A 19,673-nucleotide genomic window follows, 5' to 3' on the forward strand; every position below is an offset into this window, starting at 1 on the left:
ATCTAAGCTTTGAAACGCAAGAGTACATTTTAAATATACTAAGCCTTTTTCTCTAAACAAAAGTACCGATTGGCAATTACTCTGGTAAATGTTTATATTTAGAACTATGTTTCTTGATCTAGAATACATTTTTTTAAATATATTTTATTGATTTTTTACAGAGAGGAAGGGAGAGGGATAGAGAGCCAGAAACATCGATGAGAGAGAAACATTGTCCGATCAGCTGCCTCCTGCACACTCCCCACTGGGGATGTGCCTGCAACCAAGGTACATGCCCTTGACCAGAATCGAACCTGGGACCCTTGAGTCTGCATGCCGATGCTCTATCCACTGAGCCAAACCGGTTAGGGCTAGAATGCATTTTTTTAATATTCAGTTTTATAAATCAAGTCATACCTGTTCTGGTTAATGTGATGTTATTATGTGTGATAGATTTCATTTAGGGTGGGGTAGTTAGATTGCAATGATTTTAAATCAAGGCTCCAGCTCAGGAACCTAGGAATGTTAGGTAGGAGATTCGAGAAGGTCCACAGCTTGCCAAGCACTTCAGCTATTCTGATAAACAATTTGATTACCGATGCTGACTCTTGCATAGTAAGCAGGTCACCCAAACCTTATACTTGATGCTTGCTGTGAAGGTAGTATTTGAACCACCCTTCCCGTGGACACAGTCATTCATTTGTCCATTTAAATACTATTTTCTATTAATATGTCAGTATACCTCCAACCATGGCAGGGTTTCCTATGGCCACACGCCTTGCCTTGGCTTTCTGTGCATTTCTAGTATTGAAGAATCGGTTAGGTTAAAAAACAAACAGAAAAAGGATGTATTGTAAGAAGAAATAATGCACAAAATGGTATAATTTTAGGCAAGTAGAATAAATTCTTAATTTGTCTGAAAATAGGATAAACAGCATATAAAAGGCCTTTGAAAGTTAAATGCAAAATTATACGAAAATTGTGCCTAAGAATATTATGACAAAATAGGGTTTCTGCATAAGGAATCTGATTTTGCCACCAATTAACATCCTCTCATAGGAAAAAAAAAATGTTTGAAGTGCCCTCAGTAGTATTTAAGGTGAACGATCTTTAATCCAAATAGCTATTTATCTCTAGGTCCAACAGGAATTCGACCTATTTACACATTACCCATTTGCCCAGAGTGAAGTCAGGGCTTTTACAATGGCTCCTAATGGCCCATATAATCTGCCCTACCCGCCTTCCCCCTCGGGCCTGTCTACTTCCTCCCCCTCTTCCTTCTGCTCCACTCACGCTGATGTAGTGCATGCGCAGGACACGCCAGGCACATTCTCACAGGTAAGCCTTTGCTCCAGCTGCTTCCTCTGCCTGGAATCCCCCTCCCTGGGCATCCCCGAGGCCACCTCCCTCACCCCTTTCAAGTCTCTGCTCACACATCACTTTCGCAACAATGCCCACGCCGCCCATCTTGTTAACATTGTGCCTCTCCCCGCTCTTGAGCCCCTTCCTCTGCATTTACTACGTGACATTTATTGCCGTCTAGCATCCTATATCAGTTTTCTTACTGATGATGCTTATTGTCCACTTCTCTTCTAGGCTGAAAACCTGATGAGGGAAGAATTGCCTTTTTTGTTCCCTGCTTGGCACACTGTACGTCGACAGTAAACATTTTTTGAATTCGTGAGCATGTCAATGATCTGCTTGCTTAATGTTGAATCAGGAACTCACTTTAATCATGTGTTATATTTCAAAAGTCAAACTTCCTCCTCAAAGAGAAAGACTCATGTTCCGGAAAAAAAAAAAAAAAAAAAAAAAGCCTAGAAAAAACGCACACACCCCCCAAAAAATCAAGTTCTCATTTCCAACAAAAGGATTGTTTTCCTAAGGAAGTAATACAAAATGGGTAAAATTGCAATTTCACACACACACACACACACACACACACACACACACACACACAAATGTATGAAGATGTTAGTGACAGTATTCTGGGTTTTATAGGAACGAAAAACGCTGGTTGAAATGTCAGAGACTCAATGAGAAGGCGAGGATTTCCTGCTGGACTTTTAAGTAACGCATCCTACCAGGGTGACCGGAGGCAGAGTGCACAGACACCTGTCACCTGCCGCTTTCGGGCTGCCGACCCTCCTCCTGCAGGTCAGCTCAGTCCTGCGACCTGCAGCCCTTCAGCTAGGGGCGAGCACACAGCCGCGCAGGCTGCACACATCCAGGGGAGGGTTCACCCCGCCGGAGTCTAAGTTACAGTGGTTCTCAACCTTCCTAATGCCGCGACCCTTTCATACAGTTCCTCATGTTGTGGTGACCCCCAATTTCACTGTTACAAATTGAACTTAATTAAAGTATACTGATTAATCACAAAAACAATATGTAATTATATATGTGTTTTCCGATGGTCTTAGGCGACCCCTGTGAAAGGGTCGTTCGACCCCCCAAAGGGGTCGCGACCCACAGGTTGAGAACCGCTGGCTAAGCGAAGTCACCAAAGCCTCCATTCTGTGGCCGGTCATCTGCTGCGAAAGCCTGAGTGGGAAATTCGCAGCGTGGGGTCTCCATGGGGCGCCCCCTCCCGGCCCCAGACACCCGAGCCCGGCCAGCGGCCCAGGATCGGGATGAATAGCCTCACTCACTTCGGGCAAAGGTGGGTTTGTGAGTTGGGTCCGTTTCGTGGGAATTGGGCACCCAGCGCGCCCTCACCCCGGGCCATGTGGGGATGCTGCACAGGTGGCACCGGGCCGAGGGGAGCGAGACCTCCCGCCTCCTGCCACCTGCGGTCGGACCCGGGAGGCCCCCGCTCCCCAGGCTTCGAAGTCCGCGCCGGGAGCCGCGAAGCAGGATCCCGCCCGGGAGCCACCCGGTCGGGGCGGGGCTGCGGCTCGGCCCAACCACTGCCCGCGGGAGGGGGGTCCGACCACAGCACGGCCTTACCGCCCGCCCTGCCAACCATCCTGGGGGTCCCTTCTCCTCCACGCCGTGGCGGAAGGGTGACGCTGCCCCTGCCACTCTTCCCGCGACACCGAGGAGCGCCATCCCGCCCTCCTGCCCCGTCTCCTCCGGGCCCGGCCCCCCCGCCACGGTGGTACGTCCCGGGCGCGCGTCACGTGGCGGAGGGCGCGGTCCGCCCCGGCCCAGGAGGTGCCTCTCGCGGCCTCTGCGCGTCTGGGAGCGGCGTCGGCGGCTGGAACGATGCTGGGCCGGAGTCGCCTGAGCGCCGGCTTCCTGGCCGTGGCCGCGGCCGTGGCCGTGGCGCAGCACGCGCCGCCGGTGGGTGAGCTCGAGGGTCGCAGGTGCGGGCGTGGCGGGGAGGCGGGGCGTGGGGACACCTGGTCCCCGCTGCAGCTGGACGGGCGTCGGCGGTTTCCTGCGCGGGGGGCACAGGGGGTGCGGGTGGAGGGGGCCCCGCTGTTAGCAGCACACCTGTCAGGGAGCTCCTGGGCTCCGCAGAACGGAGGCTGTTATTTACACCCCCATTTTCAGGGGGTGCCCTCGTACACCCCGTTCCGGGCGCGCGCATTCTGAACCGCTGAGAAGCGAAAAACTTCCAGGCGACCTGTGTGCATGGATGGCTCACTGGAGCGAGGGCCGGCCGGCCTGATGACTCGGGCATTCCCGGCCCCTGACGCGGTGCTCAGGGCGGTGCAGCCGGGGCCCCTGGCGCCCCTGCCGGGGCAGTGGGAGCAGCCCGGGCCCCGCGTGGCTGCGCCTCCCCCCGCCCCCCTACCCCGGGTCATGCGGACACCTGTCCCGCGCTGCGGTTCTTTCCCCGCCGGTGACGGGAACACAGGCTGGACACCCAGGCAGCAGCCTGGCGCGGACTCCGCAGACGAGGAGGAAGCGGCCGGGAGGAAATGTCTAGCCAGAGGTCACACTTTTGTTTACTGAAGCGCCTAGACGCGGCCTCCTGACACCCGCGCTGCTGCGCTTTCATCATTCTCCCCTTTAAAAGCCACGAGACCGCATTTTTCTTGGCCAGTCGATCAGATAAGTGGGACTTGACCTGAGCCTGGAGGAGGATCCAGAACAGCTTAGGGAGGATGCTGACAAGTAGGAGCAAGATGTGTACTCTGTGGCTCTTTTGCTAGTATTTCTCCAAGGAGAGAAGCTTTATGAATAAAACATGGTGGGATTAATATTCAGCCACTGAAAGTTGTTATCGTGCCCGGCTGCCCTGGCTCAGGGGTTGAGCATCCATCTGTGAACCAGGAGGTCAGGGCACAGGCCCGGGTTGTGGGCTCGATGCCCAGTGCGGGGCGTGCAGGAGGCAGCCGTTCAATGATTCTCGCTCATCATTGATGTTTCTCTCTCTCTCTCCCTCTCTCTCTGAAATCGATAAAAAAAATAAATGTTTAAAAAGGTTATGGTGTCAAGCAAATAAAAGCAGAGTACGAAGGAGTATGCACAATGATTTCAGTAACAGGAGGATGCACGGTATATGCATGTGGACAAGGATTGGGAGAGGATAAGGAAAAATAAAATGAGTGTGTTTAGCGTGGGTAGGGAATTGCTTTGAAGTGGTTGGAATCAGGGAGTGTTTAAAGAAATTATGACTTTGATACCATCCATGCCCTTCAGCCAAACTCCCCAGGAATCACAACTGGTAGTTCAACAAATTATTACTCTTTGTGGGGAGGGAGAAAGCACAGCATGGGTAAGCGGGGGAGGGGGCTCGCAGGAACGGCGTTAGGAAGAACCTGTTTCATAATTGAGAGTTCGGTTGTGTGATCTGGAGGTGCAGCTAAGGAATCGGGGGGTTTGCTGTACATTGAATGCTTTTAGAAAGTGGGGCAATTCCCTGATTGGGTAAAGAAGACAAGCCATTCATTTAGCAAGAGAAGGGGGTGTTTGGTATTTTGTGGGTTGCATAGCACCCTTGTTGTCGTCCGCGCTGACACAGAATCATGAGTGGCCTTGCTTTGTCGGGTTTTATGCTGCCTCACTGGGGTGGGAATTTTGGGAGGTTAGTTAAATCCAAAAAGGGGAACAGAAGTGGCCTGGCCGTGGGTGTCGGACCAGCATGTGATCACACTGAGGTCTAGTTGTGCATCTCAGAGAAGTTTCAGCTGTCAGGGGCTGCTTTTTTCCTTCTTTCCCAATACTTTACTTTTTTAAGCAAAAGTATTTTAAAGGCTGTTTTTAGAACAAGAAGAACCAGCTGACTCCATGACTTTAATAGTTCTTACCTAGAATAGTGGTTGTCACAATCTAGCCCAGCTACTGAGGTCAGTTTGGGAAGCTGCTTTCCTAAGTCTTTCATGAAATGAGAAGGAAGAGAGCATGAAACTAAAATTATTAAGTCAGAATGTTGGCTTTTATTCTGATTTTACAGCCTTCCAATTTTTGTTGTTAAGGTGTTCTTTCTTTTATGTGTGTGCATTTTTGTTTTGTTTAACATCTCCTCCTGGGAGAATATAAATTTGGACTCCTGTGTGCTGGGCCCCTCTTAATTGTGTTACTGATCTGGAAAATTCTGGGAGTCACTGGCTGAAAGGATCTTTGGAACCTCATAGAAGTTGAGTGACCTCGATCTCTGACAAGAGTAAGCAGTTTTTTCACTTGGAATCATTTTACATGATACAGTGTATAGCCACATAGCAACAAAAGCTATTTCCAAACTACTACTGATTAATGTGAATAATGAGGACCAGCTTCAAATTACAAACAAAAAACCATTTGATTGGGAATGCCTGTGGGCTTTGTTCCTTCTTGTTTGAGGCTTTCAGAATATAGCATATTTTAAGGCAGGGGTCCTCAAACTTTTTAAACAGGGGGCCAGTTCACTGTCCCTCAGACCGTTGGAGGGCCGGACTATAGTTTTAAAAAAAAACTATGAACAAATTCCTATGCACACTGCACATATCTTATTTTGAAGTAAAAAAACCAAAACGGGAACAAATACAATATTTGTATTTGCATGCGGCCCGCGGGCCGTAGTTTGAGGACCCCTGTTTTAAGGTCTTCCTGAGTCATTCTTTACTGTTGATTCTAGAAGGAGACCTATTAAGGATGGTGGTAACGAGAGTGGTGCAAAAAGTCTGGAGAGGGAGAGGGAGGCAGAGTCATCAGGCTCTTAGACCTTGTTAAAGATTTGTTTTTATTAATTTCAGAGAGGAAGGGAGAGGGAGAGAAAGATAGAAACATCAATGAGGAGAGAGAATCATGATCGGCTGCCTCCTGCACCCCCCACACTGGGGATAGAGCCTGCAATGCCAGCATGTGCCCTGACCGGGAATAGAACCATGACCTCCTGGTTCATAGGTCAATGCTCAACCACTGAGCCATGCTGGCCAGGCAAGGATTTTGGTTTGTATCCTAAAAACAAGGAAGCCATGGATAGTTTTAAACAAGATATGACAAGATAACATTTTCACCTTAAAAAGATCACTTTGGATTGAAAGGGAGCCAGGGTGGATGTGAGGAGACTAGTCCAGGGGAGAAAATGGGGGGACCTTCAGGAGGGAAGTGCCAGTGGAGAAGGAGGGAAGTGGGTCGAAGGGTTGGATGGGGATGAGCGGCAGGCACCTTTCTGAGTGCTCAGCGGGGTGAATGGTGGCATCCCAGGGAACATGGGGAGGGAAATGTTGGGGGGTGGAAGAGTAAAGATCATTTTCATTCTGGTGATGTCAGATTTTCAGCCCGAGTTCGGAGCTCCCCAGCAGGCCTTTGGGACTGGAGCTCAGGAGAGAGATTTGGGAGTTATAGGCGTATTGCTTGAAGCCATTGGAGCAGGTGAACATGGAGTAGGTGGAGGGTATAGAAAGAGAAGAAAAGATGAGGCCTAGCAGGTGTGAGGTGATACGTCATTGTGTAAGTGTTGGCGAGGATGTGGAGAAGAGGGAACCCTCATGCACTGTGGGTGGGGATGCAGACTAGTACAGCCACTGTGGAAAGCAGTGTGGAGCTCCCTCAAAAAACTAAAAATGGAACTGCCTTATGACCTAGCAATTCTCCTTCAGGGAATTTATCCAAAAAAACTCTGAAACACTAATTGGAAAAAATATATGCACCCCTATGTTCATTGCAGCATTATTTACAATAGCTAAGATTTGGAAGCAGCCCAAGTGCCCATCAGTAGAAGAGCGGATAAAAAAGCTATGGTACAGCCAAAACCGGTTTGGCTCAGTGGATAGAGCGTCGGCCTGCGGACTGAAAGGTCCTGGGTTCGATTCCGGTCAAGGGCATGTACCTGGGTTGTGGGCACTTCCCCAGTGGGGGATGTGCAGGAGGCAGCTGATCGATGTTTCTCTCTCATCGATGTTTCTAAGTCTCTATCTCTCTCTCTTCCTCTCTGTAAAAAATCAATACAAAATATATTAAAAAAAAAAAGCTATGGCACATTTACACAATGGAAATGGAATACTACTGTGCCATAAAAAGGAAGAAAATGTTACCCTTTGTGACAGCATGGATGGACCTGGAGAATATTATGCTAAGTGAAATAAGCCAGTGAGAGAAAGACAAGTACCATATAATTTACTCATATGTGGAATTTAATGAATAAACTGAACTACCAAGTAAAATAGAGACAGACTCATAGATAGAGAACAGGTAGACAGCTCTGTTGGGGGATAAGGGAGGGATTGAGCAAAAAAGAAAAAGAGAACTCATGGACCTGGAGTGTGGTGAATGTGGGGGGCAGGGGGGGAGCAGGGAGGTAGAAGAGAGCATAGAGATGATAAAGGGTGATGGAAAATAAAATAATAAAAGCGTAATATGCTAATTAGACCAGATGTCCTTCCGGACAACCTTCCAGACAAAGACGGGGCTGCCAGGGAAGCCTGGGTCCCGGGTGCCAGAGGGAAGCCGGTGCCAGCAGCCGGAGGAAGGAAGGCCTACTCTTGCACAAAATTCGTGCATCAGGCCTCTAGTATATATATATTTGGTAGATGAAAACCAAGGGTCCTATTTTACATGTAAGTTTTGCCTTTTCTTAAAATATATTTTTATTTATTTCAGAGAGGAAGGAAGAGGGAGAGAGATAGAAACATCAAAGATGAGAGAATCATTGATCAGCTGCCTCCTGTACACCCCCTACTGGGGATTGAGCCCGTAACCCGGGCATGTGCCCTGACCAGGAATCAAACCGTGACCTCCTGGTTCATAGGTCAGAGCTCAACCACTGAGCCACACCAGCCAGGCTTGCCTTTTGTTTTTAGTAAAACCAAAATAGTAAAAACGAAGAAGAGGCCTAGGCCGAGGCTAAGGGACCGGTGCATGCAGGTGTCAGGTAGAGAAGAACTGAGCACGTTAATGCAGCAGCCAGCGTGGGAGAGTGAGTGTGGGACCGCTAACCTGTGCTGATGCCATTGACACATCAGGTGTCTGTTGGGCTTGGCAGCTGGAGCCATTGCTCACCTTGGCCAGTGCAGCGCTGGGAGCAGGCAACAGGTTGCTGTAGGCTGAAGAGATCAGAGGGAAAGGAATTGGAATGGAGGAGATGGCTGTCTCGGTAATCAAGCTGAGCAGATTCCTGAAGTGTGTGAACGCAAACATAATAGCTCCGTAATTAATTGCCGAATTGAACTTATTTTCATGCCTCAGCCTCTCATATGACATTAGCTACTAAATCTGGTTTTAGCAATGATTTCCACGGAGTTTTCAGGAATCACGTAAACCCCATCTGACCTGACCAGTTTTCTTGTCAGTGCACCTGCTTGTCCCTAGTATATACCCAAAGGCAGGAACACAAAGGTAGAGTCTGTTCACTTAGTCAGTCTGCAAATACTGCACACCTAATGTGTGCCAACTCTGTTCCAGATGCTGGGAACAGGTCGATGAACAAGATGTAAGGTCTCTGCCCTCATGGAGGATTTATTCACATTTCTTTTACCTGAATATCCCTAGTTTAATAGGATGCCATCCCATCCAAAGTGAGACAACAGATGAAAAACTTTGCATGCTTGATTAAATTTGTTATATATGCAAGAAACATGCCTTTTCTTATTCAGTAGGTGTGTGTCTGCTCTGTTGTACACGGAGAACATGTAAGAAAAAAACCTCTTTAGAAAATAGTTGTTGAATTAAAGAATTGAGTTAAAATTGCCTTGCTAGAATTGTTCAGCTCCTTTTCTGATGGCATGAACACTGCTGTGAGCCGTATCATTTCTTTACCTTTCATTGCCTTTTTCTGAGCCTGTGAATAAGACAAGAACATGAGGGCTTTCTGCACGTTTTTTGTACAGCTTTTTCACTAGGTGCTCACTGATTCTTCACGGCTCAGATATTTTAAGGAGCTGTACAACTCCTGTCATTGCTTTGAGGCGTGGGGCATTCAAGTCGCTAATGGAAAATTTTTCCCTTTATGTATTATTTTCCTAAGTATAGTATCTCCTAGCCCAGGGGTGGGCAAACTTTTTGACTCAAGGGCCACAATGGGTTCTTCAACTGGACCGGAGGGCCGGAACAAAAGCATGGATGGAGTGTTTGTGTGAACTAATATAAATTCAAAGTAAACATCATTACATAAAAGGGTACGGTCTTTTTTTTTTTTTTAGTTTTATTCATTTCAAACGGGCTGGATCCGGCCCGCGGGCCGTAGTTTGCCCACGGCTGTCCTAGCCTTATAATTAGTTTGTCTTAATGAGTGGGGAGGAAATAAAGACTAATTAATTTCAAAGAGGATCAAGTTCCTATCAAATAACCAGAATGATTAGAGAATTCCCTGACCCAGAAAGTGTTCCCAGGACATTTTCAGCACTCCCTCTGGTCTTAGGAAGTACAAATGAGACAGGGGCATGAGAGAGAGATTGACTGAAATTCTTATCGCTTGTGTGTTTTTTTCCTGGTGACAGAGTAGCACGGTATACCGAGCAGACGGTGTAATATGCCTAATCCATCATGTATAATCTTTACCTCTCATCTATTTAAATTTGTACTCACCCTGAGGTTGTCTATTATTAAATCCATGTGTAGTTAAATTTGGAGACAGCAAGAAACTTTAAATAATAAATGCGCTCATTGTAATTCTATGTGTCTATACATAGATTTTGAAACCCTCTTTCCTTGTAGAAATCTCCCTTTTAGGTGAGGGTGTAGCTGTCTCCACTCCCCCATTAATCCAGTTGGTTAAAATGACTTTTTTTTTTTTTTTTACCTTTTATTCTTACAGCCAGATTCTATGCAGAGTTCATGTCTGCATTATAATTTCGTATTTATCTATTGCAGCCATGATGATTATAGTACAATATCTTATTGACCTCAGACTCCTACATGTTTGATGGCTAGGTTACTCTCTCACCTTTGGGGCAGGTTGGATCCTCTCCTAAGACTTGACAGAGCACTTTTAACTTCCCTCACTGTTGTCTCCTAAGAGATAAGCCTTGCAGTTTGGTTTTTATATTGGCTTTGGAACCCAGGCCAGCCATGCAGATATGATTATGAGGGAGAGATGAACATCATTACACTTCATTTACTTGCTGAGTTTACTTCCGTGATCATTAAAACCCTGAAGGAAGGGCAGATCGCTCCCTACCAGGAATTAAACGGCGGCGGCGCTTTTATTGCTATCTCTGTGGGAAGCTCTGAGAGAGAGGGGAGAGCTGGGAGTGGGACTCTGGACTCACACTCTCTCACCAGCTCTGTAACCTGCTCATCCACCACTTGTGGAGCCGGGCCTTGCACCCACAACATGACCCCACGGACCCCGATAGCTCGTGTCAAACAAACTCAGAAAGAGTCTGGAGGCTTTAGCTAGAAATAAATGATAAAGATTGATTCATTGGTCTCAGGGTCTGCAACCCATGAACACTAGGCGGTACCCAGAGTGTGCCCAAGAAGACAGAAAAGCTGAGTTCCTACAGGCAAAGTACGTTCTTGAGCAGAATCGGCCCTGCATTCTGAGCCTTTGGACTGGCCCGTGGTGGTCATCCTCTCGACCTCTGTCTGCACACGCGCACCTTCTTTCCTGAGGCTTTCGGGGTGGGCAGAGCGTTAACTGAAGTGGCACAAGGGGACATCTTTGACCCCCGTATTTCTTTTTTAAATATATTTTTACTGATTTCAGAGAGGAAGGGAGAGAGAGCTAGAAACATCAATGATGTGAGAGAATCATGGATTGGCTGCCTCCTGCACTCTCCCTACTGGGGATCGAGTCCACAACCTGGGCATGTGCCCTCCTGGTTCATAGCTCGATGCTCAACCACTGAGTTATACCAGCCGGGTGACCCCTTACCTTTTCTCCCTTCTTCCCTTCTACATACTTTACATACTTTTACTCTTGCTTAAGTAAACATTGGTAACATGATTGTAAGTGAAAGATTTGTAAATATCGGTCATTGCCCAGTGGACTATGATTACGTTCCTTTCCTGAAATTCTAAAGCCAAGCTTCTGATGGCACCGAAAGAATATTCAAATGTATACTCTATTATCAACCAAAGGACTTGTATGCATGCATATAAGCATAACCAATGGACATAAGACACTGGGGGATAGGGGAGGCTAGGGGACTGTCAAGGGCGGGGGGGGAAAAAAGGACACATATGTAATACCCTTTGCAATACTTTAAGCAATAAATATATATATATATATTTATATATATATATATATATATATATATATATACACACACACTCTATCAAATACTCACACTAATACTGCAGTTTTGTTTCTTCATATCTCTATCACGCCTTTCTTACACGGATTGTTTTCCTTTGAGTTTCTGATTGCGTTCCCTTTTTTTCTCAGCAGCCGAAGGAGCCAAACCTATGCCATACTCACTATATCCTGTATTTTTTTTCAGCTTCTGACTTACTCTCTCAGTATTTATTCCATTCATTCTTCTTGAAGCCTACAGAACTCCCATTGTAGCTGGGACTGTTTTCTTATTATTTGAACCATACTTTTCTGGTATTACAGTTTCCCCCTGTAGTTCTGGTCGTTTTTCTTTTGCTCTTACATTCTGTTATTAGGAGAGTAAGAATATTCAGTGAGGATGGAAGGGGCATTAAGTGAGGGACCAGTAAACGGCAAAAAAACCAACAAACAAACCCAGCCCCACCCCTGCAGACAGAGCTGCATGTGGTCTTATTGAGGCAGAAAACGAAGCACAGTCTCTGCCCCTCTCTCTCTCTCTTCACACATGCGCAGCCCCTCAAAGGGTTTTCCTCTGAACACACTGACTAGATGGTCTGGCAAGGCCAAGGATGGTTTGTGGGCGTTGGTACTTGGGTGCCCAAGTTACAGCCCCGGGGAGTTGGCGGGGAAGATGAGGGGCGGGTGGTACCAGACCCCGCCTGCCAGCCGTTCTTGGAAGGCCTTGTGAGCTAAGGGCCGTTTTCAGATTTTTAAAAAGTTGGGGGGATCAAAAAGATTACTGTTTTGAGACGTGTAAAGATTGCACGCAGTCACATGTCAGGAACCATAAACGGCATTGTTTTGGAGCACTTCACACTTGTTTGTTTGCTTATTGTCTGTGGCTGCGCTAGCCTTTCACTGCTGCCCAGGGCACTTCAGTGACAGTGAGGCAATTCTAACTCAACAATAAGTGCCACCTGTACCAATATGCCGTGTTATTTTAATCATTTTTAAAATTGCCAAAGCAAACCTATGATGTCAGAATGAGAAAAGAAGCAAAAATGTTGTTCTCTTGAGGCAAAGTGGAGTATGAGCCATCTTGTTACAGAGCTAGATGGCAAACCCTGTGTTTATGGTGCAGTGACACCAGAGTTGCGATAAGAGTACAAATAGGCGGCATTACAAGATGACGCAGTCTTCACAGCATCCCCACCCATAGGGAAAAAGTGATCAGAAAAACCAGAAAAGGTAAAGCAGGTATCTCATCACAGCAGAATTCCTTTATAAACTTTAAAAGTGAAATGAGGCAGCCAAAGTCCGTCTCCAGGTAGTTCATTGGTTAGCGAAGCCAGGAGAGCCGTTTACCAGTGGCGGCTTACTTCGCATTTGATGGCAGCTTGTAAGAACTGTGTCCTGAGAAAACCTGTTCACACGATGAGCCTTCGGGTGAGAACACTTGCTCCGGACTCTGGCAGCATCATCAATATCAATTGAGGAACAAAAGCAAATGATTCTCGACGTGACTGTTACCAGTTATTGATACATATTGGAGCGTCAGTGCCAAGTTGGAAAGTAAGGAATTAGTCTCTATGACTAGTCTGTATGAAACAACTGCAGGCAAGGTTGTTTTCAGAGAAGTTGAGAATTGAGTCATTCCCTGAGACCTGAAGTGGAATCTGCTGTGACGTGTAACAATTGACAGCGGTAAAAATATGTGTGAAGGAGAAAAAGGCTTAGCTGGACAAATGTATAAAACTTGTGAAAATGGTGTTTAAATGTTGTGGCTATGAATTACATTATCTGTTGGCAAACGCTTTATGGAAAACACTTGAATCTATCGTGCTATTGAACAGGTAATGTCAACCATGAACTTCTTTTGCTCTCATAGACTTAACCACCCTCGTTTCTGTGAATTTTCACAAGAAATAGTTGCCGACTTCCCCTGCCACCCAGCAGTTAGACAGGCTGGCAGCAGGAAAGTCTTACTGTGATTTTTAAGCTCAGGGCTGAGACTGAGATTTGTGAAGATGCACCTCCTTCAGCCACTGTTATTAAACATTGAATGGCTTTGGAAACTAGCTTTTGCTAAGTTTATATTGGTTATCAAATTGATATTTAATAGCAAATATTTTTATATTGTAATAATTTAGAAACAGAATTTAAATTTTAATGATTGAATTAGCCTTTGGTAATTTGATACTTGATAATTGTTTCTTAATAAAAATCCACCCAACATTACAAGGCAAACAGCACTCATATGAGAAACTGTAGCAAAGTTATTTTGACAGCAGTGAATGTTAGAATCACAGATAATGGCAAGCTACTTTATACATTTCCCAACTATTAGAAGTTAAAACAAGATGCAGACGCTTCATTCTCACACAGGTTTCCTGCAGAGACCGCTTCTGGGCTCAAACTACAGACCTAGTAGTTCCTTCCTTACTCCTGTTTATTGTGAATTTATCCTCCTTTTTAAAAAAAATTATTTTACTTGTATAAGATTGGGTCTCCAGAGGAAAGATAAACACGCTTGTTATCTTGAACCTAGTAATTAAGGAATCTTAAATCCATGTGGTCTTTTTTGTTCGTGTTGTTAAAAGCCAATTCTGTTTTACTACTAAGCTTGAACACTCTTCCTTAAGTCTCATTCATTCATTGCCTCAGCAGTGGCCTCAGTGTTTCGGGGCCATCACCTCCAGGTGCACATGTTTGGTAGTGAAGAGAGACAAACATAATTATAATGCAATGCTAAACTATGGTAATGGGGCTGAGCGCAAATGCTGTGGGAGTGAGTACACAGGAGGGATGACTATTTTCATATGGAAAGTAGATGATGACGTCACACACCCACACAAGTCAGTATTTGAACTGGGTCTCAGATGGTAAAGCCAGAAGTTCCCCCAGTAGAGAGCAGGCATTGTAGGCAGAGGGCACAGCGCCTGTATAGGCATGGAAGGGCGAGATATCATAGGACGTGGTTGCACATGGCTACGCGTAAAGGGGAGTGGCAGGAAGAGAGGCTGGGAGGGTAAATTAGGACCAGGTTATGAAGGGCCCTGGACAGTGTGCCCTGAAAATCTGGTTTGGGATGCAAATCTTGATTGCAATAGAGCTGGCTCATAAATTCAAGTAACATCACATTCTAGCAAATAACTTAGTGATAAATCAACCTATTTGACATACATTTCCCAGCACGATATGATATATTTGCAATACAAATGCCACATTACCACACCTGGCACTAGAGCAGATGGAACTGAGACAGAACGTACACTTAGGTTTGAGATTTTCGAAGTTTTTGTAGGAGGAGAAGACTATTAAGAGGCATTGAAATGGTCTAAAAGGGCAAACCATACTTGATTTTGTCTTCATAAATTTTAATAGTTTTTGCAAATTGCCTGTTCAGTTTGTTATTTTCTGAAATTGTACATTTTCTTTGTTTTTTAGTGGACAGAAGACTGCAGAAAATCAACTTACCCTCCTTCTGGACCAACGTGAGTAAATATCAAAACGTGAGATGATCAAAACACATTTCCCTGTGTAATGATCTCATAAAAATAATGGCAGTGAAAAAATTTAAGTCATGTCCTTTATCCTAAGAAAGACAAATATTTTTTTCCTCAAGTTTGTGTATCATGCATTTGACTAAGACCCTGGTCAAACATGAAAATACCTCATGATTAAAATGCTCATTTCTAGCCTATCAAAATCACAGGGGGCAGGGGTGGGAGGGGGTGAGGATTTCCATTCTTCACTAAATTCTTCTACCTGCCACTAGGCATTTTATTCATCCTCACAAATGCAGAGCTGACCTGGGATTTTCTGTGGTGCCTGAGTGTAAACTACCAGGTTATATTGGGACAAAATAGTGTAGGGTCTTACAGGTGAGACATTCCAGCAATAAACCCTGGCATGGTAAACAAATCCATCAAGGGAAAAACAGGATTGGAAAATCTAAAGGTACGGCCAATATTTAGTGTATTTAGCGTTCATATTTGTGGTCTAGATATATGGGTGGCTTTCAGATCCTTTGTGGCTGGCTACATGGGTCTATGAGAAAGACATGAGACTAGCTCACCAGCCCAAAGGGTACCAGGGTGTGTGGGAAAGAAGGGAAAGGTATAAGGCAGGTAACCTTGTTTGCCCTGCTCTTTCTGCTCAATGAAAGTTGCCTGGGGGGGCGGGGGGCGGCGAGTAAAACTTTAACCAGTATAGCAAGATGACTGTTCGGGTTTTGTAGCCTCTAATTACACATTTTGTGTTGCACTTGCCTACATAGCCTCTGTTCCAAGTACAATGAAACTGTACTACACTAAATTCTTTTTCTTTACTGGCCTTTCTGTAGAAGGAGGCGCATCTTTGGCAGGAAGTAGTTTAGAACCAATCAGTTTCCATGTTCGTCCAAAGCCGGCACAGGGTCCAGCCCTCCTCGGGTTTGCTCCCCCCAAAATCTCCTTTTTGTCTCTCATCACTAACAGCATGTTAGTCCTCAGTGCCTTGTTGATTGTGCGCCTCACTTGGCTGGTCTCACTGCCCCAATTCATTGAACATTTAATGAGTAACTTTCCACGTTCAAGGCTTTTTTTCTACTCTCTTTGCGCACCTTATTTGGGTCTATGAATTGATTGCCCGGCCAACCTTCCCTGCTTTTAACTGGTTCCAAATTGCCCATTGTGTGAGTGTGTGTTTATACATGTGTACACACATATCCAGATAAACACCGTTTTCTTATATTTATACATCTACATAATATAAATATTTTTGCACTGGTATTTCTGCCAGATTCCTTCCTAAGGAAATGGGATTTTGAGAATGCTTTGAAAAGAACAAATGTATTGATTTTGTTTGAAAGTCTGTTTCCAGAATCAAGGGTGCTCTCGTTGTCTATCCGAATCATACGACCAGCAGCTGCTGGTTCAGTTTCATAAAACCTCACACATATCCCCAGGCCCCGAGCTCAGCAGCATGTTTAGAGAATCAAATAGTTAACTCGTGACAACACAAGTGTAACTAGGAGCACAACTCATGACTTAGGAACTAAGCCGTCTCTGCCGTAGATGTAAGTATAGGTCACGTTTTACTTTAACAGCCTGGGAACATTGTTATGTATCTAGAGCAATAGTTGCCAACCATTGGTCTGCAGATTACTGGTGGTCCGTGAGGTCCAAAAGGTTGGCGACCGCTGTCCTAGAGTAATCCTCATGCCTCCCAGAGCAGAGCACTAATGGGGCAAATGCTGGCTATTTTCAGGCAGTTTTAAGCTGACAAATCACCGAATGGCACACCCATAGGGGTTATTTCAGTTTTGTAACAAGTGCCAGAAGATAATGTTTCCATAGAGCGAGAGAGATTAGTTGTTGAGTTCATCCACCAGAAAGAAATATGGCCCAGGCCCATTGATGAGGGAAAGATGTTGCTATGTCCTCCACAGAAATTGCTGTGTGTAAATTGATGGGTAGGGAGTTGGGGGACGGGGTGATCCCACAATGCTTGGGCTTGGATTTACCGCAGAGGAATGAGAAGAGGGAAGTATAGTAGGAAGAAGAAGGTAGTGAGGGAATAGCAAAGGTTTTAGAAGCCATTATGGGAAACTAATACATGTTGACACTCTGAAAGATGACCTTACTGAAGCCAACAATGATTTGGCCAAAGTGTTAGACTGTCTAAGAGGCAATGTGACTGAGAAGACCAGTTAGAGAGGTTCCCAGGCTTAGACTAAACCTTTGCAGAGACTTAGGAGGGAAAGCCGGGGCAGGTATTTTCTAGTGGTTATATTCAGGTTACACAGAACTCTAGAACCAACGATTCATTCCCGTATCCACAGTTCACATTAACATTCCAGAATGTTTAATTCTAGTCTAAGATTTCTGAAACTACTTATGATTCTATACAGTGTAGGACAGAAGCACCAGAAAATTTGCATTTGCAAATTTTGAGTACTAATTTCTCTGTATATTTTGTTGTTATTATCCTCACCTGAGGATATTTTTCCCATTAATTTTTTAGAGAGAGTGGAAGGGAGGAAGGGAGGATAGTGGGGGGGAGAGAGAGAAAGAGATATGTGAGAGACACATTGATTGGTTGCCTCCACACACGTCCCAACTAGAGCCAAGGATCAAATGTGCAGCCCAGGTATGTGCCCTTGACCAGGAATCAAACCCAAGACCCTTTGGTGTGCTGGCCAATGCTCCAACCACTGAGCAACACCAGCCAGGGCCTAACTTCTGTATTTTCATTAAGAATATATCTCTAACATATCCATATAGATATAACTCTCTAACCCCCATCAAAAAACTGCCTTTACCATTTCAAGATGATGCGCCTCTCCTTGCAGCTATCGGGGGCCGGCGCCGTGGTACACCATCAACCTGGACTTACCGCCCTACAAGAGGTGGCATGAACTGATCACCGACAAGGCACCTTCGGTACGCTGCAGTCTTAAATCTGACTCACTGAACATAATGCTTATATAACTGAACACTTTATGAAATTCCACACCAATACTTGAAGAATGAACTTTGGATACTTTTCTGCCATCCTGTATAATAATCGCCTAATATGTTAAGTGTCCGGTCATCTGGTTGACCGGTCAGCTGTTCAACCAAAGTGTAATATGCTTGCTATGATGTGCACTGACCACCGGGGGGCAGATGCTACAACTGGTAGGTTAGCTTGCTGCTGGGGTCTGGCAGATCGGGACTGAGCAAGATGGGCTGGACATGCCCTGGAGCCCTTCCGCGGTCTCTCCTCAGCCCTTATCATTACCAGTGGAGTCCTTCAGCCTTGCCTGGGCCCTCTTGCAATCCGGGACCCCTCAGGGGATGTTGGAGAGCTGGTTTCGGCCGGATCCTGCAGGCCAGGCTGAGGGACCCCACTGGTGCACGAATTTGTGCACCAGGCCTCCCTCTAGTTTACCATAAATGATGGTAGAGGAAAAGGTGTCATTCCTTAGAGCTTCTTTTATTTATTTGTTTATTTATTTATTATTGTCTAAAGTTTTACATTTGTCTTCTTTTTCCCCAATTGACCCTCCCCCACAGCCGTTCCCACCCCAGGCAAGCCCCCACCGCCTCAGTGCCTGTGTCCATTGGATATGCTAATATGCATGCATACAAGTCGTTTGGTTGCTCTCTAACCCCCCCACCCCTATCATTTGTCTCTGGATCTATTCTTTTTCATCAAATTATGTTGATCATTATATCCTTCTTATGAGTGAGATCATGTGATATTTATCTTTCTCTGACTGGCTTATTTCGCATAGCCTAATGCTCTCCAGTTCCATCCATGTTGTGGCAAATGGTGAAAGTTCCTTTTTTATAGCAACACTAGAGGCCCGGTGCACAAAAATTTGTTCACTCAGGTGGATCCCTCAGCCCGGCCTGTGCCCCCTCGCAGTCTGGGGTCCCTTGGGGGCCCCTTCCACTGGCTGCTGGCACCAGTTTTCCTCCGGCGCCCGGAACCCAGGCCTTCGCTCTTTGCCCGGGAGGGGCCGGTGCAGCGGGCTCAGTGCTTAGCTCTGCGCCAGGGGCAGGGCTGGCGTGGTGGGCTCAGCGCTTAGCTCTGCGCCGGGGGCGGAGCCAGCACAGCGGGCGAGGGACTTTGCTCTTTGGGGGCTTTGCTCTTCGCTTGCGACGCCGGCCTTCGCTCGCTGCACCTGCCTGGGGCCAGTGGGCTTCGCTCCATGCTTGGCGCCTACATATGCAAATTAGCCATCATCTTTGTTGGCGGTTAATTTGCAAATCGCACTGATTAGACAATGGGAAGCGTAGCGAAGGTATGGTCAATTACCCTTTTGTCTATTATTAGATTAGATAGTATTCCATTGTGTAGATGTACTACAGTTTTCTAATCCATTCATCTGCTGATGGGCACTTAGGCTGTTTCCAAATCTGTAAATTGTGCTGCTACGAACATAGGGGTGCATATGTCCTTTCTGATTGGTGTTTCTGGTTTCCTGGGATATAGTCCTAGAAGTAGGATCACTGGGTCAAATGGGAGTTCCATTTTTAACTTTTGAGGAAACTCCATACTGTCTTCCACAGTGGCTGCAACAGTCTGCATTCCCACAAGCAGTTCACGAGGGTTCCTTTTTCTCTGCATCCTCACCAACACTTGTCATTTATTGATTTGTTGATGACAGGTGTGAGATGATACCTCATTGTTGTTT

At 45.9% G+C, this 19,673-nt stretch overlaps 1 protein-coding gene across 4 annotated transcripts in view; it reads left to right on the top strand.

Annotated features, from left to right (window-relative positions):
- The first annotated feature begins 3,119 nt into the window (after positions 1 to 3,119).
- ASAH1 (N-acylsphingosine amidohydrolase 1) overlaps positions 3,120 to 19,673 on the top strand; it is a 33,462-nt gene continuing 16,908 nt past the window's right edge. For 3 of the 4 annotated variants that reach the window (XM_036298272.1, XM_036298274.1, XM_036298273.1), the window contains exons 1-3: positions 3,120 to 3,261; positions 14,954 to 15,000; positions 17,841 to 17,931. In XM_036298272.1, coding sequence (XP_036154165.1) covers positions 3,184 to 3,261; positions 14,954 to 15,000; positions 17,841 to 17,931 — 216 coding nt within the window. In that variant the 5' untranslated portion in view covers positions 3,120 to 3,183. Of the gene's footprint in view, positions 3,262 to 14,953; positions 15,001 to 17,819; positions 17,932 to 19,673 lie in introns of all 4 variants that reach the window. The other variant, XM_036298275.1, reaches the window with a different exon arrangement.

The sequence above is a fragment of the Myotis myotis genome, unplaced genomic scaffold (assembly GCF_014108235.1).
Source record: "Myotis myotis isolate mMyoMyo1 unplaced genomic scaffold, mMyoMyo1.p scaffold_m19_p_3, whole genome shotgun sequence".
In the NCBI taxonomy this organism is placed as follows: Eukaryota; Metazoa; Chordata; class Mammalia; order Chiroptera; family Vespertilionidae; genus Myotis; species Myotis myotis.